General features: G+C 36.6%; 1 protein-coding gene across 3 annotated transcripts in view; it reads right to left on the reverse strand.

The window, feature by feature from the left end:
• The window catches only part of Sema3a (semaphorin 3A), a 305,296-nt gene that overhangs the window by 13,083 nt on the left and 267,847 nt on the right, over nt 1-24,366 (reverse strand). For all 3 annotated transcript variants that reach the window (XM_057758648.1, XM_057758649.1, XM_057758647.1), the window contains exons 12-16: nt 23,905-24,124; nt 20,783-20,874; nt 13,797-13,838; nt 10,579-10,736; nt 5,512-5,579 (exon numbers count right to left, since the gene is read on the reverse strand). In XM_057758648.1, the coding sequence (XP_057614631.1) occupies nt 5,512-5,579; nt 10,579-10,736; nt 13,797-13,838; nt 20,783-20,874; nt 23,905-24,124 (580 nt within the window). The remainder of the gene's footprint in view (nt 1-5,511; nt 5,580-10,578; nt 10,737-13,796; nt 13,839-20,782; nt 20,875-23,904; nt 24,125-24,366) is intronic.

Here is a 24,366-nt window from a genome sequence, read left to right on the forward strand (position 1 = left end):
TGAAGGTTAATGGATGTGAGTTGTCAAGAACAAAGAGACTAAATGATATCTTACAGAAAAAGTATATATCTACTTGATAAAGCCTATTAAAATTATAAACTACAGGGGGCAATATGTGGGAGGAGGGGGAGGGAAATGGGAAACGGGGAGCAGGTGGAAATTTTAATTAAAAAAGAATAAAAATAAATAAAAAAACATGAGACCTCAAAAAAAATAAATAAAATTATAAACTACATTTTAGGCACAAATCAGGATGTATTTTTTGTTTCTGGGTATTACTTATCCACTAGGATATCATGTTTTGAATTGTAAAATTCAGGTACTTTTCATTATTTCTCCTGCCTTTGTATTTGTTTATTTGGATTGGTTCTTAGAATGTGCTGGTCAGCATATGGACAATGAGAGGGACAGGCTGATGGGCGAGGGGATCTTAGCAGTATCATTTTATAGTAATTATTTTATTGGAGAAAATAACTTTCCAGTCACTAATTTGATAGTGTATCTTAGTTTTAGAAAAATTGTTCTGAAACAATGATGAGATCAATATGTTTATTGGGAAATGAAACATGAGGCTTGGAATAGAATACTTATACCGGCCCACAGTTATATTCTCTTATATGATATCATGACTACAGTGTTTCTTAGTACAGGGCATGATGAGAGACAAAAGCTTACAGAGTGGTGTCAATATACATAAAGTTTCTGTAATATCATGAGTCTATGTGCAACATCTGGTATATTTTATTTTCATGATTTTATAGTGTATGCATTATCAAAAAGAGCAAAATAATCTATATGCCAGAGCAACATTGCCATAGGAACAATTGCTTCAAAAAATAGAGCAGGAAACATAGAATTTAATCTTTCATTTACTTTCCCCAAGCGAGTTGATGGGAGATAGGAAACAATCATTTGCAGAAGCAGAACCCTCCTATAAACAACAATGAAAATACCATCTTGTATTATAATGATATTTGATCCTTATACCTTTTGGAATTAAAAATGGCCGACAACTTAGAATTCATCTTTATAGTAACTAAACTTAAGTGCATAAATAGATTATTTTGGGTGAGATGAAGATTTTTGTAAAGAAAATAAAATGAATGAAAATATTGCAAACCTCACACATATTTAGTCCATATAACTGGTTGTTTGCCTAAGGCAACATCTAAGGACAACTGTTCTTCATTGATTGCTCCAGTGGAAAGAGTTTCAAGGACGTTCATAAAAGCCATAGTAGGCAATACCATATGACTTGCTCCTTCAACATATTCTCATTACATCTGAACTGGTCTGAGTTAGCTGTGTCTTACCTTTGTTCTTGATCAGGGTTGAAGCTTCTTTATTTCAGAAGGAATTCTTCCTTATCTTTCTTCCCCATGTCAAACTCTACTGACCTGACATATGCTGGGATTAAATTCTCTGTCTGAAGATATGGGTCTACCTGCTTTGTGTGAATACCAATCTTAAAACTTCATTACTGCCCCTTTATAAATCAAAGGACAGTTTGGTCCTCTCTTTTTCTTCCACTTATGATTGTGATTGGCACTTTTTATTGTTTCCTTCATTTGCACGGGCATTTATTTCCCCCTTAGACTTCTATGAAAGATTTCATCTCAGAGATTGAATCTGGAATCCTGCACTAGATTGCCATTATTGGGCCATTTTGTGTCTTAGCAGCTCATCTTCTTCACTGTTACTTCTTCGGTGGCATGTCATAATTTACGGAACTTGGGGTTTGAAAATGATGACTTCAACATCTAGATCAGATCTCAAGGCTTCTCTTTGGGTTAAGTGCTCATTTTCATATTTGGAAGATGGTAGAGTACAGGTCATAGAATCATTTTTTTCAAAATACTAAATTTGTGGTTTAGTACTGCCAAAGTGATTTTATGAAATTTGGGTATGATTTTTTGATGCCAGTCAAGACATAAATTGAGATGGTCTAGCTGCAGAGATAATTTAGAAGATTGACTTCTGTTGCTATTTCATCGTGGGACACTATAAAGGAACTGCATGTATGCAGAACAGCCAAGAAAGCCATTAGAAAGTGAAATAGAATGATACCACTTAATTAGAAGATAGGGCATAAAGTATCTCCATGATCCAGAAATTTAAGATGGTGGTATGAATTTTAAAAATGAAGCTTTTTTGCTTTCTGGACACTAAAATCATAAATCGTGTTATGGCTCATTTTGGTTTGAAAGGAGGGAGGAAAGGGAGACAGTGGAGAGGTAATTGAGTTGGCCAGTCATTTTCTTAAATGTGAAGTTGGACAAGCTCCAATTGCAGGCGTCCTCTCCCTTGAGGGTAAGGAATGGGCTGGAAACAACCTGAATTCTACATTAGTATTGTGCCTGGCACGTTATAGAAAGACACAATTTCCCAGCACATGTACTATTAGGGTTTGATACTAAGGCTTTGGTTAAGTCGCCACGGTGCCGGAGAAGAGTGTTTTGGGATCAAGGGAAGTGAAGTGGATTTTTCTGTTTCATGCAGAACAGTCAAGCCTTCTACTACTTTATACAACAGGAACATTCAGGGAGGGCGTGTTGAAGGTTATATCAGAAGTGCAATTTCTTCCACCTTAATTTCAAGGTATTTTATAGAGAGTCACTTTATTAAAATCTCAGGATATATAAAATACAGTGTGTTTACCGTTACAGCTGGAAGTGATCATACTGAAGTGTATAATTTGGCTGCATGTTGCTTAGGAGCTTTTTGTGAAAAAAAAAACCCATCTCATATCTCTACCTGTTTCCATATGAGCACATATATTTTATTGAATGTGAGAAGTGACATTAGCAAGACAACATGCATGATTTAAACAGGGGTGGACTCTGGATTGGGGCCCATTTACTTTCAAATATTGACATCTATTATTCAGAGATAATTCACAGATCCCTAATGGTAAGACTGAGCCTGGCCAAATGGGGATTCTTGACTGGCTCTCCACCCATTTGAACTTTACTGTAACCTACGGTGTGTATGCTTTAAATTTGGTCAATTAGCAACAAAAGCAGCCAGCAAGCACAGAGACCCCCGAGGAAGGAGGGTTTTATGGCTTTGGAATTTTGTGGGCTCTTTGGACCTTTAATCCCATCTCAAATCTGAAATAGAGGTGGTTACCAACAAAAAAGAAACAATAGATGGAGTCTTGCTACACTAACATGCTCCAATTCCTTCTCATTCCACAGCACATATGGATTCTAACTGGGCTGTTTGGAGAAGAGCTCTCTCACACAATCCTCTCTCTTTACCGCTAAGCAGCTCTATGCACTTAGCTATCATAGGCTTGAACCAGCACAAGGCCACCCAAATATAGCTTCAAAATGAGAAACGTTGCCTCAAAGGAAACCATTCAATAATCAACAATGTTGATTTGGACATGTCATATTTTTTAAAAAGTCTTTGTTCATTTTTTTCCATTTGTATATGAGATATTTCTAGCTCCAGTAGATATTGTTTTTGGTATAAGAACTTTGCTACAAAGGACTGCTAACCAATGGAGACATCACCAAGTTGATACATGTATCACGTATCACTGTTATGATTCTTAGAACAGTTTAGTGATATGTACAAAATTAACTATTATTAGTCAAATTAGAGCCCACAGTGATATTTCTCTGTGTGTGCATGCAAATATGTGTGCATATTCGTGTGTTTGCAGATATACATATATAAGAATGTGGTACACAGATAATGCACATGGAGACCAGAGGGTGCTCGTCAATGTTATTTCTTGGTCAGTGAACTTCTGGCATCTGCCTGTCTTTGCCTTCCAAGTATTAGGTTACAAGGACACTCCATCAAGCCTGGCATTTAACACAGGTGCTGAGGATAATAAAGCTTAGTCACTTTACTGACTGACACATATCTTTAGCATTTATAATGATATTTCTTAATAAACGGTATTATGTAAAATCATATTGCATTTCTGAATATGATGTTGGTGATAAAAATGTATCTCTTTTTCCATGATGCTATTTAGTTCAAATCACTACTAGAAAATTAAATATTAAGTGTTTCCATTATTTTTTGAAATGCTTAGATGATTCATTACCGTTCATTCAAAATTACTAAATGTTTCTAATATTCAAAATTTTATATCCATTACAACATTGTAAAAAGCCCACAAAGATACCTATGAATTATAGTCTGACTGAAATAACTTAAGTTTTTCCTGCTTTTGTTTGTGATATTTACCTGTACCTATCAAGATACAAGCACATAAATCCATCAATATGATGAATTAATAACTACTATTTCCTCATTTATGAAATGATATGCTCCAATATTTTCACTTGAAATGAATTCATGGAAAATTAGTAGCTATTTGATTGTGAAAATGGAGACTGCTCCCTGTAAAACTTGGGGAGAGTGTGCTAGTATAGACACTTACCTCAGTCTAAGACAGAGCTAAAACTTTGCTCTTATTCTCTGGTCTTTTTCTTCAAAGTAAGGAGAGTAACCCACAGGAAAGCCAGTGACCAAGAATGTGTAAAGTGGGGGATTTTTAAGCATTTGCTTCAGCATCTCCTGATTCTCCCACAATTCCACCAAGGATTTCTGAGGCTGATGCCAACACATTGCGACTTAGAACAAGAAGGTCTGCATTTCAAGAAGGTAACAGATCTTGCAATCTGTGCTCAAGTGCTACGTGAAGTGGTGGCTCCCCCTTAGCATACATAAAATAAGAATATTCTACACACCTAGTAAATCAAATAAAAATTAACGGAGGAATAGCAAGAGTGTCTAGGGATGCTGTCCAAAGCACCTGAAGAGAAAACAGGGTCATCACGGTCGGGGACAGTACCCATGCTTTGTGTGCTAACTATTACTTTTTACATTCTCCTTAGTGTCACTGCCATTGAGAAGTTTCCCCAGCAGAGGGAAGCACAGCTTCATTATTAATCTCATAAACTGAAATAGGGAGAAGGAGCTTGCACTCCAGTGATATATTTTAAATGGAGGTTGGCTGATGTTTCAGATTAAATAAGCCACTGTGTCGTTTAACAAGTCTTAATATCTTGTAGAAAGCATACAGTGGATTGACTCCAAATTGCCCACTTCAAGGAAATATACAATTAGTATTTTAATGTAAAGACATTGCTTCCTTGTCTATCTGACTGAAATAAAAAGAATATACTGGCTTAGCATTATTGGCATATAGATACATGGCTTCTTGGTTGATTTTAACATTAATTCTTTTAAGTTTGTTTGATATATTTTAATGAACATTTCTGTTGCCCATCCCTTTGGCTGACTAACATGTAAAAGTAGGTCCATAGACCTGGCTTCTTTTTGTCCATGTAAGAAATTTGAGTTTTATATCTCATAGAAATCTAAAATTTTGAATTTCTTATACCTGTGATCATAAAGCTACTCCTGTTTTGTGCATTCTTCAGCATTTTCTTCACATCAGACCACATTTCTGCTAAGTATTTGAAAAGATGTGTGCGCTCTTGGCACTTGAAGATGAGAGGGTTAAAGACAAGGAGTGTGACTTACCATGGTGTTGTAAGTCTGAGCAGTGGGTGAGTGGGTCTCCATTTCTTATGTCTTGTCGTCTTGTGCGTCTAAAATAATTATATTTAAGAGATGTTATTCTATCTCTGTTTTTCCAGTCAGGGATTTCTGATATGAATGAAGAATCAAACCTTATTGACTATTACAGACAATAAAGTAAGACATGCATTTGCATCCAGTGTGGCTGGGTGAGGGGTTAAAGGAGATCAAACTGGAAATTCAAGATGCTTAATTCCAGTAACTACAGCCCAAGGTCTTTAAACTATCACTAGTAGACTTCCTTGCCTGTTTTCTACCGGGTATCCATCAACAATAATCTAACACTGAGAATCTCTGACCTTAATTGATGGAGGTGGGTCTTGTGTCTAACTGTTGCTTTCATCGGTTAATTAATAAAGAAACTGCTTGGGCTTTAACAGGACAGAAAATTAGGTAGGTAGAGTAAACAGAACAGAATGCTGGGAGAAAGAAGCCGAGTCAGGCAGTCACCATGATTCTCCCACTTCAGACAGACGCAGGTTAAGATCTTTCCTGGTAAGCCAGCTCGTGGTGCTACACAGAATATTAGAAATGGGTTAGATCAATATGTAAGAGCTAGCCAATAAGAGGCTGGAACTAATGGGCCAGGCAGTGTTTAAAAGAATATAGTTTCCGTGTAATTATTTCGGGTAAAGCTAGCCGTGCGGGTGGCCGGGCGCTGGGAACGTAGCCTGCCGCTCCTATTACAACACTTAATTTTATAAGAAATGAAGTATAATATGTTTAAAAAGCAACCCATTTCTTCAATAAACATGATTGAACTATTGTCTAAACATGATTGGACTATTGTTCTCATCATCAACGTGGTTGTAAGCTTGAAAACTAAAATTCACATGAATGATGATTTCCCTTACTGCACAAACCTATTTTTAAAATATACTATTGTCTAGTTTTTGAATGTTTAAACCAAGACTTCTTTCTTTTATTGCCTTTTAATTTTGTTATATCAGTATTTTAGAGAAAAGCACCTTTATTGTGTATCATTTGATCTTTTGGGGTAGTAAGGATTGAACCGAGGGCCTATTGTATTGTTCTATCATTGAAGTATACCTCCAATGTGGGCTCCTTCTTTCTTTGTTTTAGATAGGGTCTCATCCTACAGTCATGGCCAGTCTTCTGGGATTTCAGGTACATACCACCATGATTGCCCTATCCTATAGTTATGATTTCAAATCCATTTGTTTGTCCATTGGAGAGAGTAGGAACGCAACCAAAAATGTTAAATTTAAAGGTAAGTTCTCCTTTTGCTAGGAGAATGGGTGAACCAAGATGGCCTTCTCTTTTACAAAAGAGAAGAACGTACATATCAAACTAGAGTTAGTGTTCTTTCCAGGGTTCTCAAACTTTATGTGAAGTCCTGCAGTTAGACATACTTGGAAAAGGAGCTGGCCTCCTGCTACCTGATACAAAATAGATATGAAAATGGAGAGATAAGAAATATAGAGAATGGCTGTATGTAACACACATGGAAAGTCTGGTTGTACTTGACCAATTTTATTTTCTTTTTCATCAATTTAAAGGTATTATCTTGCGATAAAATTAGTTACTATCTTTGAAAAGGAGTGCCTTTATTGGTCATTGAGAACTGTCAACATGGAATTCATTACAGTACCCATGAATTTAGAAGTCTAAAGTATTTAAGGATTTCTATTTGCAGAAAGAGTGAGACCATCAAACAGATGTGCACATTTGAAAATTGAGCCAGAAAGAGAACTGTGAAACCTGAACCTTAGAGCACTGGGGAAAGCCTTTCTCGATGCCCAAGCTTTAAAAGCTGCTCTTAGAGCATCTACGTGATATAAGGACTCTACCACACTCCTTAAACACGTATCTAGTGTGAGACACGTGCAGTTAGATCAAGTAAAATCTGTGAGTCACAAGAAGAACAAAAGCACAAATGAAACACTTTTGGCCTTAATTTGTGCATGTGTGAAAACCACTTTTAAATATATACATACTAGTTTTAAGTGATAGTTATCTTTATCACTTTTTCTTCTTCTTTGATAAGAAATACTTAAAATTCAAACACCGCTTTACCAAATTTTGTGAAGTTCTTCCGTATTATTTAACTTAAAAAATGCTCCTCATTTTAAGATCAAATATGAATTCCATATGTACATTTGAGTAACACAAAAGTCCCCTAGAGCTAAATAGTTTTAAGAAGAACCAAAATTTAACCTTAAGCAATTCATAACTGCCACAGTAATGAATGCATATTGTAATATATTGGACTATCCATAGTTTCTCTAATCAATACATATTATCTTCAAATTCAACTAGTTTTTTTCTATTATAAAATTCCAACAGATTATGAAAGCACTAACCATAACATTTGATCTAGAATTTTGAAAGATTAAGAAATCTCTGTATGTACATGGTCTGTATTAAGAATTTTTACATTTAGTATTGGTGTGATTCTGTGTTCTAATTGTATGTTAATATAATGAAGTCACTTTGTTGGTGAATGTCTTTACAAAGATATACTTTATAAAGATATACAATTTATTTATTGTATGTATGTGCGCATCTGTGTATTCATGGATGTACCCTGAGACCAGAAGAGGGAGCTGGAGACTCTGAATCTGGATTTACACGTGGTTGTGAACCAGCTATGTGGGCCTGGGAACTGAGCTGGGTGCGGTCCTCTGTAAGAGCAGTAAATCCGCTTAACCACAGAACCATCTCTCCAGGCCCACTGGTAGATGATTTAGTAGTAAGACAATATTATCTAAAACACCAATGAAAATATTTAAGTGGATGTTAGGGTAATGCTTTCCTATTATAGTTGTAATATTCCAAATGCTACAGAACACACTTAACTATGGTGAAAGGCTGATGATATTCAGAGCTTCTTTCGAAATGCTATCTGTGCTAAAGCAAAGTTAGATTGCTCCTAAAGTGTCCTGGTTTAGGGATAATGGTGACTTCCTGTTTCAAGAGGTCAGTTGGTAGTAGACTTAAAGGCACATTAGCAAGATATTTCATATTCTTTTATTCATCCATTATTATATCTTTCTGAAACAGTAAGTATCAATAAAGAAAGGCAGCTATCAGCAAAGAGTAGAGAATATAGTTATATTACTGCTTTGTCAAATTAAGAACTACTTTTATTTTATTAAACACTAGTGAATTAATTTATTTGCAACTTTAGGAGGTTTATAACAGTTCTTTGCAATATGAGAGTACTTCTTGAAAAAATATTACATTAATTGATTATATTACCATTCTGTTTTATTGTCTTTATTTTAAAACTTTTATATGCAATGTATTTTTACCATATTTTTACTTCTCCTCAAATCCCCCTTCATCCTTCCCATTCTTTAAGCATTGAATCTTGCATAGGAAGCTGTAGTTTCACAAATTCTCTATGTCTTGTTCTCAGTCAACTTTTGTTTGCACTTGTCTGCATTGTATATGCTGTAAATGTATTTTGAGCATATAGATGTGTGTGTGTGTGTGTGTGTGTGTGTGTGCCTGTACACTTGTGTAGGTCAGGCTTTAACAACGAGTGTCTTGCTCTGTTGCCCTCCACCACTACATCCTCATCACCACAATCATATCATTTTGAGACAGAGTTTGTCATGCACGAACAGCCAGAGCTCTGATTTGTCTGAAACCGGAGCTCACCAATTTTCTCACAGAGAACCTGATCAGCGAACTCACAAGGTCCCTCTGTCTCTGTACTCTTTACCCTTGGCAGTATAGATGTGGGACTTTTTACCAGGCTTTCCCCTGGGATCTGGGGTTCTGAACTCAGGTACTCGTGCAATAAGCACGTATGCACTGAGCCACCTCTCCTGCACCTGTCAATAACTTTTAAACCAAACAATAATTTTTATTTAGCAATTCTCTGTAAAAGAACTGTAAGTATTATCAAGATAACACTCAAGACACGTAAGGAGTATATATACACATACCCACATGTGCAAATGAGATCTGATTATGTAGTTTTATGCTTCAAGTTAAGGCTCTATAAACACAGGATGATGTAGGAATAACAGGGACATATAATTTCCTGAGGTGAATAAGGAGAGATATATTTAGGAATATATTGATTAATATTAACCCATATTAATGCACCGAGGACATCAATGCAATGTTTTTAAACATAGGAATAAACTCTTGACTTTCACCGTATCTGTGTGTTTGTGTGTCTCTGTGTGTTGAGACAGTGAAGAATGTGCCCCATTGCATGGCTACACGTGGGAAACTGGGGTGACAGCCTCATGTTTCAGAGCTCTTCTCCCCCTGGGCTTGAAGCAGGATCTTTGTTGTTTGTTGAATATGCACAGCAGGCTGATTGGCTTGTTCTGTCTCCTGTCCCGTCTCACTCACTAGAGAAGCACTGGGAATACAGATGTGCACACCACATGCGGCACTTGTAGATTTGGGGGATCACACTCAGTGCCTCACACCTTCATGACAAGGACTGTACCCACTAACACATTGACCCAACATCATTTTCATTGTTTAGGCTTAGGATCTTCTATATTCCTTGGATTCCATAAAAGCAAATGAACTCCTGTCTGTTAAGGAATTTCTTTTCATTTGGTAACATAAATGGCCTTATTAAAAATGGGCCATAATACCTCTAGATAGATAAAAGTAGATAGAACATTGAGTTCAAAAGGCACAAGGCCCAGACTTAGCTCTATTTTCTCTTCATAACGTTTTTGGAATTTTTGCCCGGTTTCTCCCTTTTTAAAATAAAGCTGCCAATCTAAGTTGCAATGGTAGGAATTTAGGGATATTGTGTTGCTGTCCTAAAAGTCCTTCAGTTATTGGTTCTCATTTAGGATTCATCCTTCTTCTTGTCGTGTGTTTTTTAGGAAATAAGAAAATAAAACAAACAACGGCAAAATAACAATAAAAATCCTGTCATGTTAGTACCTCAAATCTCTCTTTATTTGCACATTAAGGCAGTGCGCTTATTTATAAAGGGTTGTTCTAGAAAGCAAATCAGTAAGTCTGCGAAGAAACACTCTATTTCTCCTTTGTTGTTCATCTTACCTCTTGGCAGTGGGAAAGTAGCGGGAGCAAGATGACCCATCCCAGGCACAGTAAGGGTCCCGGGCGAGGCAGCATTCGGCACAAGCTTTGCCGTAAATGTCACAGCGATGCAGAGGAAGCTGGACGACCCCAACAGCTGAGCCAATGTAGAGCTGTTGCTGTGGATGAGTTAAGAAAACACTCTTTGGGTTCTCTCTTTTAAACTAACCTGTTTAGGCTCATTATCGATACATTATATTTATGGATCATAATTGTTTAGATATTTTCTAAAGGTCTAGCAGACAGCACAGTTTTAAGTGAAGTAGAAACCAATTCTAAGCATCTCACTGCAACAGGAATAGAGAGAGATGGTTTTTCCCTCACTAGAGAATTGATTAATGATATAGTAAGGCTCACGTAAAAGTTATGTAAATGCTATGCCAGAGGACAGGTCGTTGGATAAAAGCCACTGCTGCCAAGCCTGATACTCTGATGTAGGCTGTAGGGACCCACGTTATGGAGAATGAGAACCGATATTCCCAAACAGTTCTCTGTCCTTCACACCCCCCCTACAACATGAATAAAAATGCAAGTTTTTTAAAAATTATGTGAATACTGAGACACGTAATAATAGTCCATAGGCAAAGACTTTATATTTTAATTTTCCTATTATATGGATGAAAACTGAGTTTTAGAACAACTTCATCGTGAACAATAGGATGCCCTTTGACACTGTAAATTGCTTGATAGTCAGAAATGGACACGGTCAACTTTGCTTTTCCAGAGACTTTCACTTAGAGACTACACATGTGTGTGTGTAAGTTGAATGTACACCAAAGTGTTTAAAGAAATATAAGAAATTATTAAGGAGTGTTTTTATAGATAACAGCCCAGTGCTTAAAGCTAAATAATATTTTTATAAAAGAATAGCAAGAGGTAAGAATAACAAATCCATTTCCTTGTACATACATTTTCCTTGTTAAATATTGCTATTCTAAGAAATAAAATAAAGAAAATTATTACACATATTAATAGATATTTAATTTGTTTAGTCATATTCATTTTAGTGTTATCCTGAATGAGTTTGTAAATCAGCACAGATAAAATTGGTTTATTTCTTAGTAAGAGAATATGTTTTATCTTTTTTTAATATAAGAAACTAAGATATCCAGTGTAATAAAAATGAGGCACATATACCCTACTTAGCAAATGTGAAATTACTTAGGGCTCTGTAGACATAGCCAGAAACACAGTTGACAACAATGAACATGAACATGATGACATTGACATTAATATCCTAGGCTATTTTGACACTTTTGAGACAGTTTCAGATAGCCTAGGCCATCCTTATTCTCCAGGATCCTGTGCCTTCATTCCAATCAAATGTTTGGATTATGGGTGTTGCACCTAGCCCTGGTTTTGTGATCCTATTTGAAAGGGTCAGTGACCAAATTGCCCATGCTATCAAAAGACCTTATGCTTGGCTAATAATGTTTCAGAAGCATATGCCAAATTCATAATTATAGATTTATGGGCATAGAGCATTTGAGTAGGAAAAGAACTACCCAGACAAAGTATCTATATCTAATATATGCCTTTAGGAGGAAAATAGAAAAAATGTATAGTAAAAAGAGAAAAAGCAAAGTGAGTACAGCCGTCCAAATGAGTTATGGTTATGAAAACCCAAACTCCAATAAATTGTCCCAAATTAAATGCAATTCAATCTCATTTTGATTTCATCATAATTCTTCAAGATTACTAATGATACATAAAATAATCATGCTATTCACATAAAGCATAGCAGCTTGCAGGCATCACTGAGCATAATCCAGTGACTAGCTAGAAACTTGATGTGCTTTTTCTGCCCAATTTAACAGCGCCGCAGATTTCGCTAATCTCCTCACGCGATGAGGGCCACGAGCAGGACGTGATTTCATTGTCTGGAAGGTTAGTTATATCGTCACTTGTCCCCCTAAAATGCTGTCTCACTTTAAAAATGCTCCTAACAGTGGATGAAATTGAGTCCTATTGAATGAAATCCATCTTCCCTCTATCAAGGATTCTTTTACTGTGGTAATTCAAAATGGCAGTTTTTTTTTTTTTTTTTTTTTAGTTGACTGTTGTATTTAATGGGCAATATTTTAAAATGTTTAAATTCTTAATTATTTTCAAACAGGATGTTTTGCTAAATTGGATTTAGAGGTGATTCAGTAAGGATCGGCTCTGAGATCTAGCAGGGAATAAATACAAATAAATACCTTTAAAATCATTACAGGAAAGATTATCCCTGTCTAGCTTCCATTCTGGAAAGCCCCAGATTTCCTTGCCAACATGGGACAATTTTTAGCTATGAAGAACAGGTGAGTAACATGTTAATGAGGTGTAAGATAGCAGTATCGTGCCAATAACGTCTGCACTCCGAGGTTAAATGTCTTGGAGATTATCAATCTATTTTTATACATCTGTGTGGAAAGGCACACGTTGCATTTTGTTGGCACCATGATTTAGTGTTTTGTTCAAGGGGCAGAACACTGTCAAGGGCAGGCCATGCAAATATAACAGAAATAACAATGACTGACTATCATATTCACGGTTCTGTATCCAAGCTTTTACAGCAGGGAAGAATGTCCTCATTCACTGTCATTTTTATAATATGTTGACTTATTAATGGACTTCAGCTCAGTATACCCATTTATTTCCAAAATTGTCATTCACATACTGGATATAATTTGTTAGAAGTCACACTCTGAGTCATATCCATAGTTATTGAGAAATCAGCTGTTTTTCTTGTGTGTTTTGTCAAAACATCCATTTGATATGAATGAAAGACTAAACATAAGTGACCCGTAAGCTCCGAATTCTTGCCAAGCCAGAATATTCTACTCGGTAGTGCTTGGTTGTATGTTTAACTGAAGTGAAAGCCACCTTTTCTGTTCTCACCATATAATACTACTGAAGGTAGGTGCTACTTTTTAAGTTAAGATCTTCCAAACATAATAACCAACTGCTTATTTTTATTAACCTCTAAGGTGTATAGGATTTTATTAATCTGCAAGGCACAGATAATACAATTTTTATTTCATTAGCTTGTTAGATCAGCAATACTTCTTTGCTCTTTGATTCTTCCACCGCACACTGCTAACCAGTCTCTAAAATGTGATGGATGATAAATAGATCTATCAAGTACAAAGTCAAAACCCATGAAACACACTGCTGACTGCAGCGTCTTATGATTGTACCTGTTTCGTAGAAAGCTCCATCGCTGATATGGTTGTGGGTTCCTAAAAAAAGAAGCAAAAGGAGTGTTTGATAAAAGAGAAAAGATAATGTGTATTTGGTTAGCGCACGTACTAAGTTCTCAGGGACATGGTGTCACTGCTGACAACAAATAGCATAACTGGAAATGAGATGCGTGAAAGAAGCCCGAAGAGAAAAGTGCTAGATACACGAAGCCAACAGTGAGGGTCCAGCAGCAGCATCTGCATAAAAGTCCTTGGGAATCCTGCCTGCAGCTGGGCAAGGTGTGTTTGGCACCCACTGGCTGCGCTTAGAGAACGTCTCAGTGGGTCTATAGAGGTCAAGAAGTAAATTCTCTACTTCCCTTTCCTAACTTATTTCTTTAACTGCACATTCCTCTGCTTTGCCTCCTATTTGTCTGTGAGACAAAGACAGGTACCACACGTTTTCCTTGGTCCTTTGGTCTAGGTGGAATCTGGGCGCTAAACCTGAACGTCAGGTCCATTCACCCTTTGACCTCTCCTACAGCCTCTCCTCTGTGAGCTTTCATGTTCAGGAGCAGAATTTGCCAGTGCAATTCCATTGTGCCTCAAAATCGCTTATTGATCATTTCCTCTTAGCCTTTCTCATCATCTCCTCTGTGTCTCCCTGACAGTCCTAACAGGTTCACCTTCCCCCTCCCATTCTTCCCATTCTGCCTTACCTTCACAGAGCTGGGCAGCCATGGTGCTGCCCACCCCACATGCAGAGACAGAGCTCAGACCCCCCTCTTCAAACCCGATGGCAAAAATGAACACATGAGTTTCTTAATAACTTATGTACAATCTGCCTGGCATACAAGTGAAACAAGTTATTAAGGATGTGTGGTAATTCAATGGGCTAATTTAGAGATTTTTAATACTTTTCTATTTTACAGTTTAAGTGAGTGATGGTAACCATTAAATATAATAATGATTTCTCAAGGAATTATCAATGACAAAGACAACTATGAGACAAACAATATCAGCCCATTGTGTCTACATAGAAAAGGTATGTTTACTATTTAGTATTATTAAGCCATAAAAAATAAATCTGCATTTCATGAAAAATACTCTGTTGTAAGGCAATTTTTAGGTTCTACAATATTGGAATAAGTTAACTAATAAAGAAGTTAAATGTGTCAGGAGACATTTCCATGGCAATTTCTCCCCTCTAACCATTTCACATGAGAATTTCTCATTAGACTAAAGAAATAACTGAGTTCATGCCGATTTATATCGAAGAAATTTTACAGTCAAGCTTGTTCAAGGCATTGAAAGTTAACACCCACAGTAATAAAATATAAGGTCTAAGTTCTTTTTAAAATAGAGTTGAGTGAATTTTCACTTCCTATTTACTGACAATACAAAAGCAAAAACATCTATTACGCAAATGAAAATGGGTTATCATATGTAAATTGTAAAACGTGAGACAAACTCGAACACATATCGGATTTCATGGAGACATATTATGCCAACATTCAAGATCAAGTTCATGGTATCCTTTATTAATATTACCTTATTTATTTTTTAATGCCAGGAAGTTAGTAACAGTTTAGAATATGGACTGCAATTGAATTTTAATGCACAATATATTACAGTGACATCTATTTAAATAAGCTGTAATTTTCCTGAGAAATAACTGGTGGAGAATATGACTTCCCTTTACAACAGATGCAGCTTCATAACCATTTTTCCATAAAATTGCAAATTCAATTGTAAATTTAATTGGTGTTCATGGTTAAGAAAGTGAAAAAAGAAACAGCATCTTTTCAAGATTCTCTATGACTCCAATTTGCGATACATCTCCCAGATATTTTAATTTAGTGCTTATTAAACTTTTGCACTTTCGGAGCTCTTCCATGTGCTGACCCTGGGATATTCGGATATAGCTCACACTAGACGCTCAGCGTTGGGAAGGAAGCTCCTTTACAAGTTAATAGGCTGGACTTGGGAAAGCATCAATTACGTTTTACATTTGAATGAAAATTAAACTCTCTCATTTGTTTGCTCAGCTGTTCATGGAATATTGCATAAATTGGGTTTAAAATGCAAGTGTTATTGATGTAACTGCCTTGCAATCCTCTGCAGCCAATAGGACTATAAATAAAGCCCTTTGTCCCCAAGGCGCTGTGGCTGAATGTGGCACCTCACTGGCTCAAAAGGAAAGACCGTTGGAAGGACTGGAAAGAAAAACCCATACTGACCAGTCAAGGTGAAAAATCACTACGTGTCTGGCTTTTTATACCTTAATTTAAGAAAGGACAAATGTAAGGGAGCCCAGCATTCTAGAGCAGTTTTTTAAGGGTGTAGCTATTTCCCAATAACTAATTTACCAGTTAGCTTAGTTTTACTCTAAAAGGAGACTCTTTAACACTTATATTTGTGGTCTTCGTCATAAGAAGTCGGTGCTCCATTAACTAAGCAGGTCACTCAAGAGCACACAGCAAACTCTCAAACTCAGATGGTTGCTGGCGAAGCACATTTAGAATCTGGCTGTGTGTTGGTGCTGCTGTGCTGTTTTGAATATTTACAAATATTCAAATAGCAGGTGTGTTAGTTTCTGAGACTGACACCAATGCCAATTCTACTTTTTAGTGCTTAGTGTCTATTAAAAGATTTACTCTGAAATGGAAGTTTTATTGCCAAAGAATATTTTTCTTTCTATACAGTGATTGGGATGTGATTTCACCCCAAATAAAAGTATCTTGTAACCAAAAACCACTGGAATGTTCTGTGATTAGCCAGTGTTTTCCTAAAACAGATCTCAAGATGGCAAGTGGTATGTAATGAATTTAATCCAGGAATTTATTAGTTATTCAGTATAAGAGTCATAAGAACATGGTCTCCTGGAGGTGGTAATATAAGTAAATTGAACTTAACATTAAATGTGTTTAAAAATTTCAAAAGAGTACCAGCCAGGATCATGACCTTTAATCTTTCTCTTGTGTATTTGCCCTATCAAGCTAAGGTGCAGCTCAGCTGACCTTTTCAAATTGCCTTTTATTTTACATGGAATGACACTAGTGTCAAATGGAAACATAGGCAGAGTAACATTTCCCTGCCTTTCATTGTATGTGGCTATCGCTTCAATGTATCGTGGTTTTTCTTTTTTCTGTCCCCCACTGCAAAATTAAACAAAGCTTGACAGTGAAATATTCCAATCGCTAGCCCACACTGTATGTAAGAACCTTGGCAGATAGACTAGAATGCTGAAAGTAAATATTTCTGTAAACTCTGCCCATAGATGTTTTGTCTGCTTGAGTGCCAAAGAAATAATCGTGACAATATGGACAACGAACACCGGGAAGAAAATGCAACAGCTTCCCTGAAAGGAGATATATTTCCAGTTGCAGGCATTTTCTAACACAGCTGAGATACAGGAACAGTTACTTCTTCTACAGCATAATGGCAATTGTTCAGGTTTGCGAGAGACTGATAAAGAGTTCTTCTCAAGACAGCTTAAACGCCATAGATAGGGGTCCTAGTCTTCACTGGTGGAAGTTTGAAATGCATTTCTTTGAAAATCCCCAAACAAGAACAAAATGGAATAGATACTAAATATCTACATCTGCTCTAGAGCCAAGTCTCTTGTGGACAGCAGAGGAGAGGGTGCCTGAACTAGCCTTGTCCCATAGACACACTGATGGGTATCTCGAATATCACCGTAGAACCTTCGTCTGGAGACGGGTGGAGATAGAAACAGAGACCCTCATCAGAGCACTGGAATGAGCTCCCAAGGTCCAGCTGAAGAGCAGACAGAGGGAGAAGATGAGCAAGAAAGTCAGGACCGCGAGGGGTTGGTCCTCCTACTGAGACTGCGTGCTTGTTCTAATGGGAGCTCATCAGATCCAGCTGGACTGGGACTGAACGAGCATGTGAGCAAACCGGACTCTGAATGTGGCTGACAATGGGGGCTGACTGAGAAGCCATTGAGAGTGGCACGGGGACTTATTCCTACTGCATGTACTGGCTTTTTGGGACCCTAGTCTATTTGGATGCACACCTTCCTAGGCCTGGATGGAGGGGGGAAGGCCTTGGACTTTCCACAGGGCAGGGTACCCTGACTTCTCTTAGGATTGGAGGGGGAGGGAGAAGGGTGAGTGAGGGAACAGAACGGGAGGAAGTGGAAATTTTTGAATTGAAAAATTATATATATATAATTATATATATAAAATATCTATATCTGCAAATCTTTTGGCTCCCATCATGATCTTTCTTTCTTTCTTTCTTTCTTTCTTTCTTTCTTTCTTTCTTTCTTTCATTTATTTATTTATTTATTTATTTTTTTTTTGTTTTTCGAGACAGGGTTTCTCTGTGGCTTTGGAGCCTGTCCTGGAACTAGCTCTGTAGACCAGGCTGGTCTCGAACTCACAGAGATCCGCCTGCCTCTGCCTCCCAAGTGCCCATCATGCTCTTTCTAAAAGCCATTTATCTTAAACTCCTTTGAAATTGAAATTTTTATTAAAATATATCAAGGAATAAAGATTAAAATGTGAAATGTAAATCTCAGATTCCAGATGCATTAAAAAGGAAATTTAGCTACAATATAGAATTACTACCAAAATATACATGACTTATTCAATTAATAAAACAAGAAAATAATGAAAATGTAAGAAAATTATTTATAAATATCATAACATGACTAAAATAATTCTACACAATAAAATTTAGTTCTACTAAGTGATAACACAAGGTCATTGAAACTGAGGTGTATAACACAGAAGGTCCATTGAGTTGCAAGTGGTTAGAGACTATGCTTAGGGTGAACACCTCTGTCTGTCTGTCTCTCTCTCACACACATACACACATGACTGAATTTTTGGAAAAGCCTGATTCTAGGCACGGTAAGGAAAACACGAAATCTGTGAGTGTTTATAAGGGTGCTGCGTTAATGTCACCCATGACTTCATTTACAACAGTTACATTAATAATTTATTATAAAGGAAGGCCTTTTCCCTTTCTATCAGAGAATAATATGGAATCAGATTACCAGGATTACATGGTACTGTTTCTAATGCATCTTTCCCATTATTCTCCAATCTTTACTCAGGTCCTTACAATCTTTATCTTATTTAATTTTTGCATCAGTAATGTTTCGTTTGTTTAATAAATGTTGGCTGCATTTACACTTTAGGCTTTAGACATATAACTATGAACACCAGGCATCCATTTGTGAGTTTTGCCCACATTGCCCATCATTTGTTTGCTAATCTAAGTGGACTCTATAGTGGGTGACAGCCCATTTGGATAATTGTAGTTTTTCCATGTATAAGTTAAAGTTCCCATGTGCTTGCTTTTCGAGGTAACTCACTTGGGACAATGAATGGTAAGATTCAGTTTACACTCTATACTCAGCAATTAAATATAGCCAAAAGAATCAACTTTTAAAATTGGAATTTGATTTCACTATTTTGAATATTTAAATTAAGACCATGCAGAAGGAAGTCCACTCATGTTCAGCTTAGATAACTAAAAACAAATAAAGTAATAAACACTAATGACATTTCAGCTGAGCTTTGTGGCACTGCTTAGAATCCCAGTGCTCAGGTAGTGGAGGCCGTAGGATCAGTGGTTCAATGCCATCCTCAGGTACACAGTGAATTCAATGCAAGCCTGGCAACTGGGGGCATTGTCCACGAAAGAAAACAAGTAGAGTGACACTAACAATCCTGATCGTGTGTGGGCCACAATGCTGTCACTGTCCCTAGTGCTTTAAGCATGGGTCACTAGGTGAGGTACTATGTCAATATTTTGCAAATAAGAGTTTCGGAGAGACTGTGTGAAGCTAGGATTGCTATGTAGGCTAAAGTGAGGCTTCTAACTTGTCCAGTAGAAGAATATCCAGCGGCTCTTATCAAAGATCTATCCCAGTGTACCAGGGGCATGCTTGAATGACAGTCCTTCATTTTTCTGCAATTTTGACTTCATTTTCCCATCCTAAGACAACTGAAGAGTGATTCCCTGGTCTATGAACTAAGTGCATCGTATCTTTCAGCATCGTAGGGTGCTGAAAGAAGTGAGGTGCACTTAGCTTCATCATTAAAGGTTGAATCAACTGAAAACAATAATCCATATACGTGTGAGTATATGTGTATGGTTATGTATATGACACATGTGGAGGACAAATGATATCACATGAAATCGTGGGACTACAAACAGTATTTCCACCCTTCCTGTCTACTTCTTTCTTAGTATTCAAGTTTATGCTGTATTTTTTAATTTATTGGTAAGTACCCACTGTATTATCTTATCAAAATATTTTCAGAATGTTATCTGTCTTATATGTAATTCATATCAAAATGTGATCCCTGTTCAAACTCTTCCAGTTAGCAAGGGATCATAGATGAGAAACATGTATGATACCTATGTTCATTTATTTCCCGTGTCCCTGCTCCAACCTCAGCATACCTGATGCCTGAAGGGCCTACCTAGACTGTTGGTGACTCGGGAAAATGTGACAAATGTTTGCTCATTTTTGAGGTTTGAAGAGTAGGCATCTATAATCTATTGTCTGTCGCTAACATAAGCCTTACTTACTCAAACGCATCACTGATTTCCTTAAGAAAATACTATAAAATAATCTATAAATTTCTTCCTTCGGCATGCTGAACATATCTCCCAGAACGCACTCAGAGTTTACATATCATGCCAAATATTCTATAAAGTGCAAGAGAAGGAAGTTTGAATAGGGAGGATTTGATCTTCAAGGTAACTTATACAAATAATAAAAAATGTAAATCATATATTTTGTCATTTATAAAAGAAAATATGAGCCAAGAATTTTTATATTCATACATTTAACTGCATTGACGCTTCCAAGGTATAGTTTGATTAGTGTCTGGTTTTTCTACTTAACAATCTAATTAGAAGTATCTACAAGAGCACTGTCCACAGTAACTTTGGTGCCCCAGATGTCCTGGGGCATGCATAGCAGTTAACATTGCAGATGCAAATTAGGCAGTACTCACCCTGAAGACTGTCATTTCTTCCAGAAGAACCTCTTCTAAGTCATGCCACGTCTCCTTGGGCACAGAGACCACCTTAAGGACAGTCCCAACATCTTTAAAAGAAGGCAGAGGGAAAGGTTACAATGGAATTAAATTAAAATGGAGTTCACCCTTAATGAGACAATAAGGAATTTTTCAGAGAGGTTTTTGTTTGTTTCTTTGTTTTTTTTTTTTCATTTTTATCTTGTGGAATAGAAAGTATGTGTGTTAGTCACAGCATACAGAGAAGAAAGCTCAGGAGAAAACTTCTGGAAATCAGTTCTTGCAATACACTTTGTTAGAGGTGGCTCTCTTCTGTTGTTTGTGAGACCTTTCTTCCTACTGCAGGTTAACTGGATTGCAGGCTTCCCATCCTAAACTTTCCATCTCCCCAGAGAATTTCTTAGATATTCTTAGAAGACACTTTCCCATGTCTTCCTGTGTCTGGACTCAAGTTCTCAACTCAAGCATGGCAAGTACTTTTACACACCTAGCAATCTCCCCAGTCTCACCAAAAAAATTTTTTTCCAGCCTAACTCTTTGTATTTCTTTTCCATGTGGGTACATTTGTAAAATTCTACATACAAATGCATTTCATGCACTTAGACTCTGAACCATAAAGATACCCACAGGACATAAAAATCAATTTTTAGAACTATATCAAGCTTCAAAGAAGAATTTAACATGAAAGTGTAGAGATTTCCAAAAATATAATAAACATAATAAAAAATAGCTAAGTTGGATAGCTTTTTTTAATTAAAAATTTTAATTGCTATACATTCCAATTTGACAAGACAGACTTTTCCCCTTTTATTTTGACACCAGCATATGTCCACAAAGACTCTGCAGATGTGAACTGTAATGGACACCACCCATCCCAAATACAAGAGCCTCCGAGTTCAGCAGCACAGCCATCTCCTAGAAGCGGCCATATTTAGCGGCCCTTAAGGTAGGCTCAATGATACTGAAGTGATGAGTGTCAATGTCATCTCTCAAAGTAAACACTTCTGATTACCACAACAGTTTCTGTACAATATGCACACTTGGAAATTAAGTTTACAGTCTTGAAAGTTAAATTTAGGAATTAAATTTAAAAAAATTGATTTCATTTTATCGAGATTTAAGTTACTTTCTAATTTTCATCATTAAGAGAAAAATGTTGCAATGAAAACATCTGTCATTTTCAACTGAAATTTCATTTATGCAATGTGAATTTTCCAGGTGTGATTACACTCTTTGTTCAAAGGCAAAGATATTGAGTCTAAACAATTTCAGTATTTAGTAAATTAGATCAATTCTTTGCAGCCTCAGTTGGTTTATTTTAACAAACTTTTCCTTTTTCCTAAGAAATTCTTACCAATAAGAATATAATAATAAGAAGAATACCAGAAATATCACCTAGTACATCGACTCTATTGGCCACTGTCCTCATGGATTGTCTCATTGTACTCTGTGATCGAGACTATTCCTTTTAAAGTTAAAAAAAAGTCCACTTTTAAGAGGATCCTTCTGTGTTTACAGGACCTTAGCCTGCTCAGAACACCAAAGATTAAAGGGAAATTAGGTTAATCTACTTTGTGACTCCATTGGGTCTCCTGGACCCAAACACAACTTTATCTCTGTTCCAGATCAAGTTTTACCGAATAGTATTTCAAACAATTTCACACAAATTGAATCAGATTACTCAACAAGGATCAATGCTCTATGAAGTGAAACTTAGTTAAAAGATACAATTACTGTAATCAATTTCCTTGCTGACAGATGACCCTAGTCTGGACTGACCTACAACCATCCACGGCACCCAACGTTCAACATCCTCATGAAAAAGGGGTTTTTAAAGGCAGTTTTGTGTCCTAGAGGAACTAAATGCTCATGATCAGTTTGCTTTGGTCAAACACCCGGAAGCAGGCTTTGTTGCTCTGAGAGCGAATAAGGGACTTCTGAACTAAGGATGGCAAGCAAGGCCCCAGTGACATTATTGAACAAACCCAATTACTCTGCAGAGATTCAATTACAACTTGACATTAAAAGAGAAGCTAATATTTACTGAGAAGAAATATTCTCTTCTATTTCCTGATTTATTTGTAAGCTGCGGGTGCTACACACAGCCACTGACTTGTATGGAACTCGGAATCTCATTAGGATTCTTTCATTTGGCGGGAGAATGTTCTCTGTAAAAGGAGTCTTTAATGTATTGCTAAGAACCCTGACACTGTTAAACATGATGACGTTAGGATTTCCCAATTAAGGTATGAATCTTACAGTAATTTACCACACATTTTCTGTTCTGCTGTAGTCAACGTAATTTTCTTTCTGGTTCTCCCCCAAGGAAGAGAAGACATTATTGCACCAAGTTTCGGTGGAGCACACTGCTTTGCTTCGTCTCTGGTTGATTTATATCAGCTAATGAAGTTAATGGAGACCGAGAATTTATTACCCTGGAATCTGACGTTAAGTAGCAGGTTTTGGATTTGTAACTGGTACTTTCGTAGATTGCATCACCGTTTAGAGGGTATGGGGAAGCAAAATAACATGTCACAGCCATAGAACGATTGATTCTGAAAATACACCTGCACAAATCTGCTTCTAAAAGTGAAATCAGTGAAAGGATTTTGTTTCGTTTCTAAAGAAAGACATTCAATGAGTGTCCAATACATTTTCTGATAAAATTTTTTCCAGGTTTCATTTGTATAGCAAAAACAATGGATAAATTATTTGGGTAACCTTTATTTGATTGAAGGTTTTCATTAGTGGAAATATTAAGGTTCAGACAAGTTTTCAGTAACACAATACCCTGGGAATCTCAATCATGATTTGAGCAATATTGTGGCTGTGTGTATGTGTATTTGTGTATCCCTAACTAGAAGAATTATGATTCAATTATTATAATTGATTATTTAGCTCTTACATTTCCTTGATTGAATTGAATAAGCTTCATTTCAAAGGACACCCCCCCTTTTTTTTTTGAAGCAAATGTATCTAGAAAGTGATGGCAAACTGTTCTGGTATCTTGAAAATGAATGCAGAACTTGGCTCTTAGTACACTTAGTCAGCTAAATACAGTGTTCTGGAACAAAACACAAAGATAAAATTCAAAAGTGTACCTGTCCCGATGAACATGACATCATACTGGCCGTCTTCTGCATCCACTCGGTCTACCACGATTTGCGTGAACTGATAATTTACATCCGTTTTGATCATGATTGGGCGGTTATTAATAGGGAATACTGGGTTGTACATGGCTGGATGACTTCTGGCAAAGGTTATGACATCATCAGGAAGGTCCTTTGTGGAGTCAAAGCCACCAAATGTTTTACTCGGACACTATTAGAAAAAGGCGAATACCTTTTAAATAAAATCTAATGATTAAGACTATAAATTATAATATTACACTTCTTCAATATTCTGTGAGTCTAAACCCATAATTATTTTTTATTACATTTGAACCTGACTGAAGAAGTAAGCATTAGTTATTGCCAGCTCTTATGTATCTAAATTAGTAGTTGAAACTATCAGTATATATTTCTAATCATTATTAATTTTCAATATTAATGAATGTCATTATT

This window comes from Chionomys nivalis, chromosome 26, assembly GCF_950005125.1.
Source record: "Chionomys nivalis chromosome 26, mChiNiv1.1, whole genome shotgun sequence".
Classification (NCBI taxonomy): Eukaryota; Metazoa; Chordata; class Mammalia; order Rodentia; family Cricetidae; genus Chionomys; species Chionomys nivalis.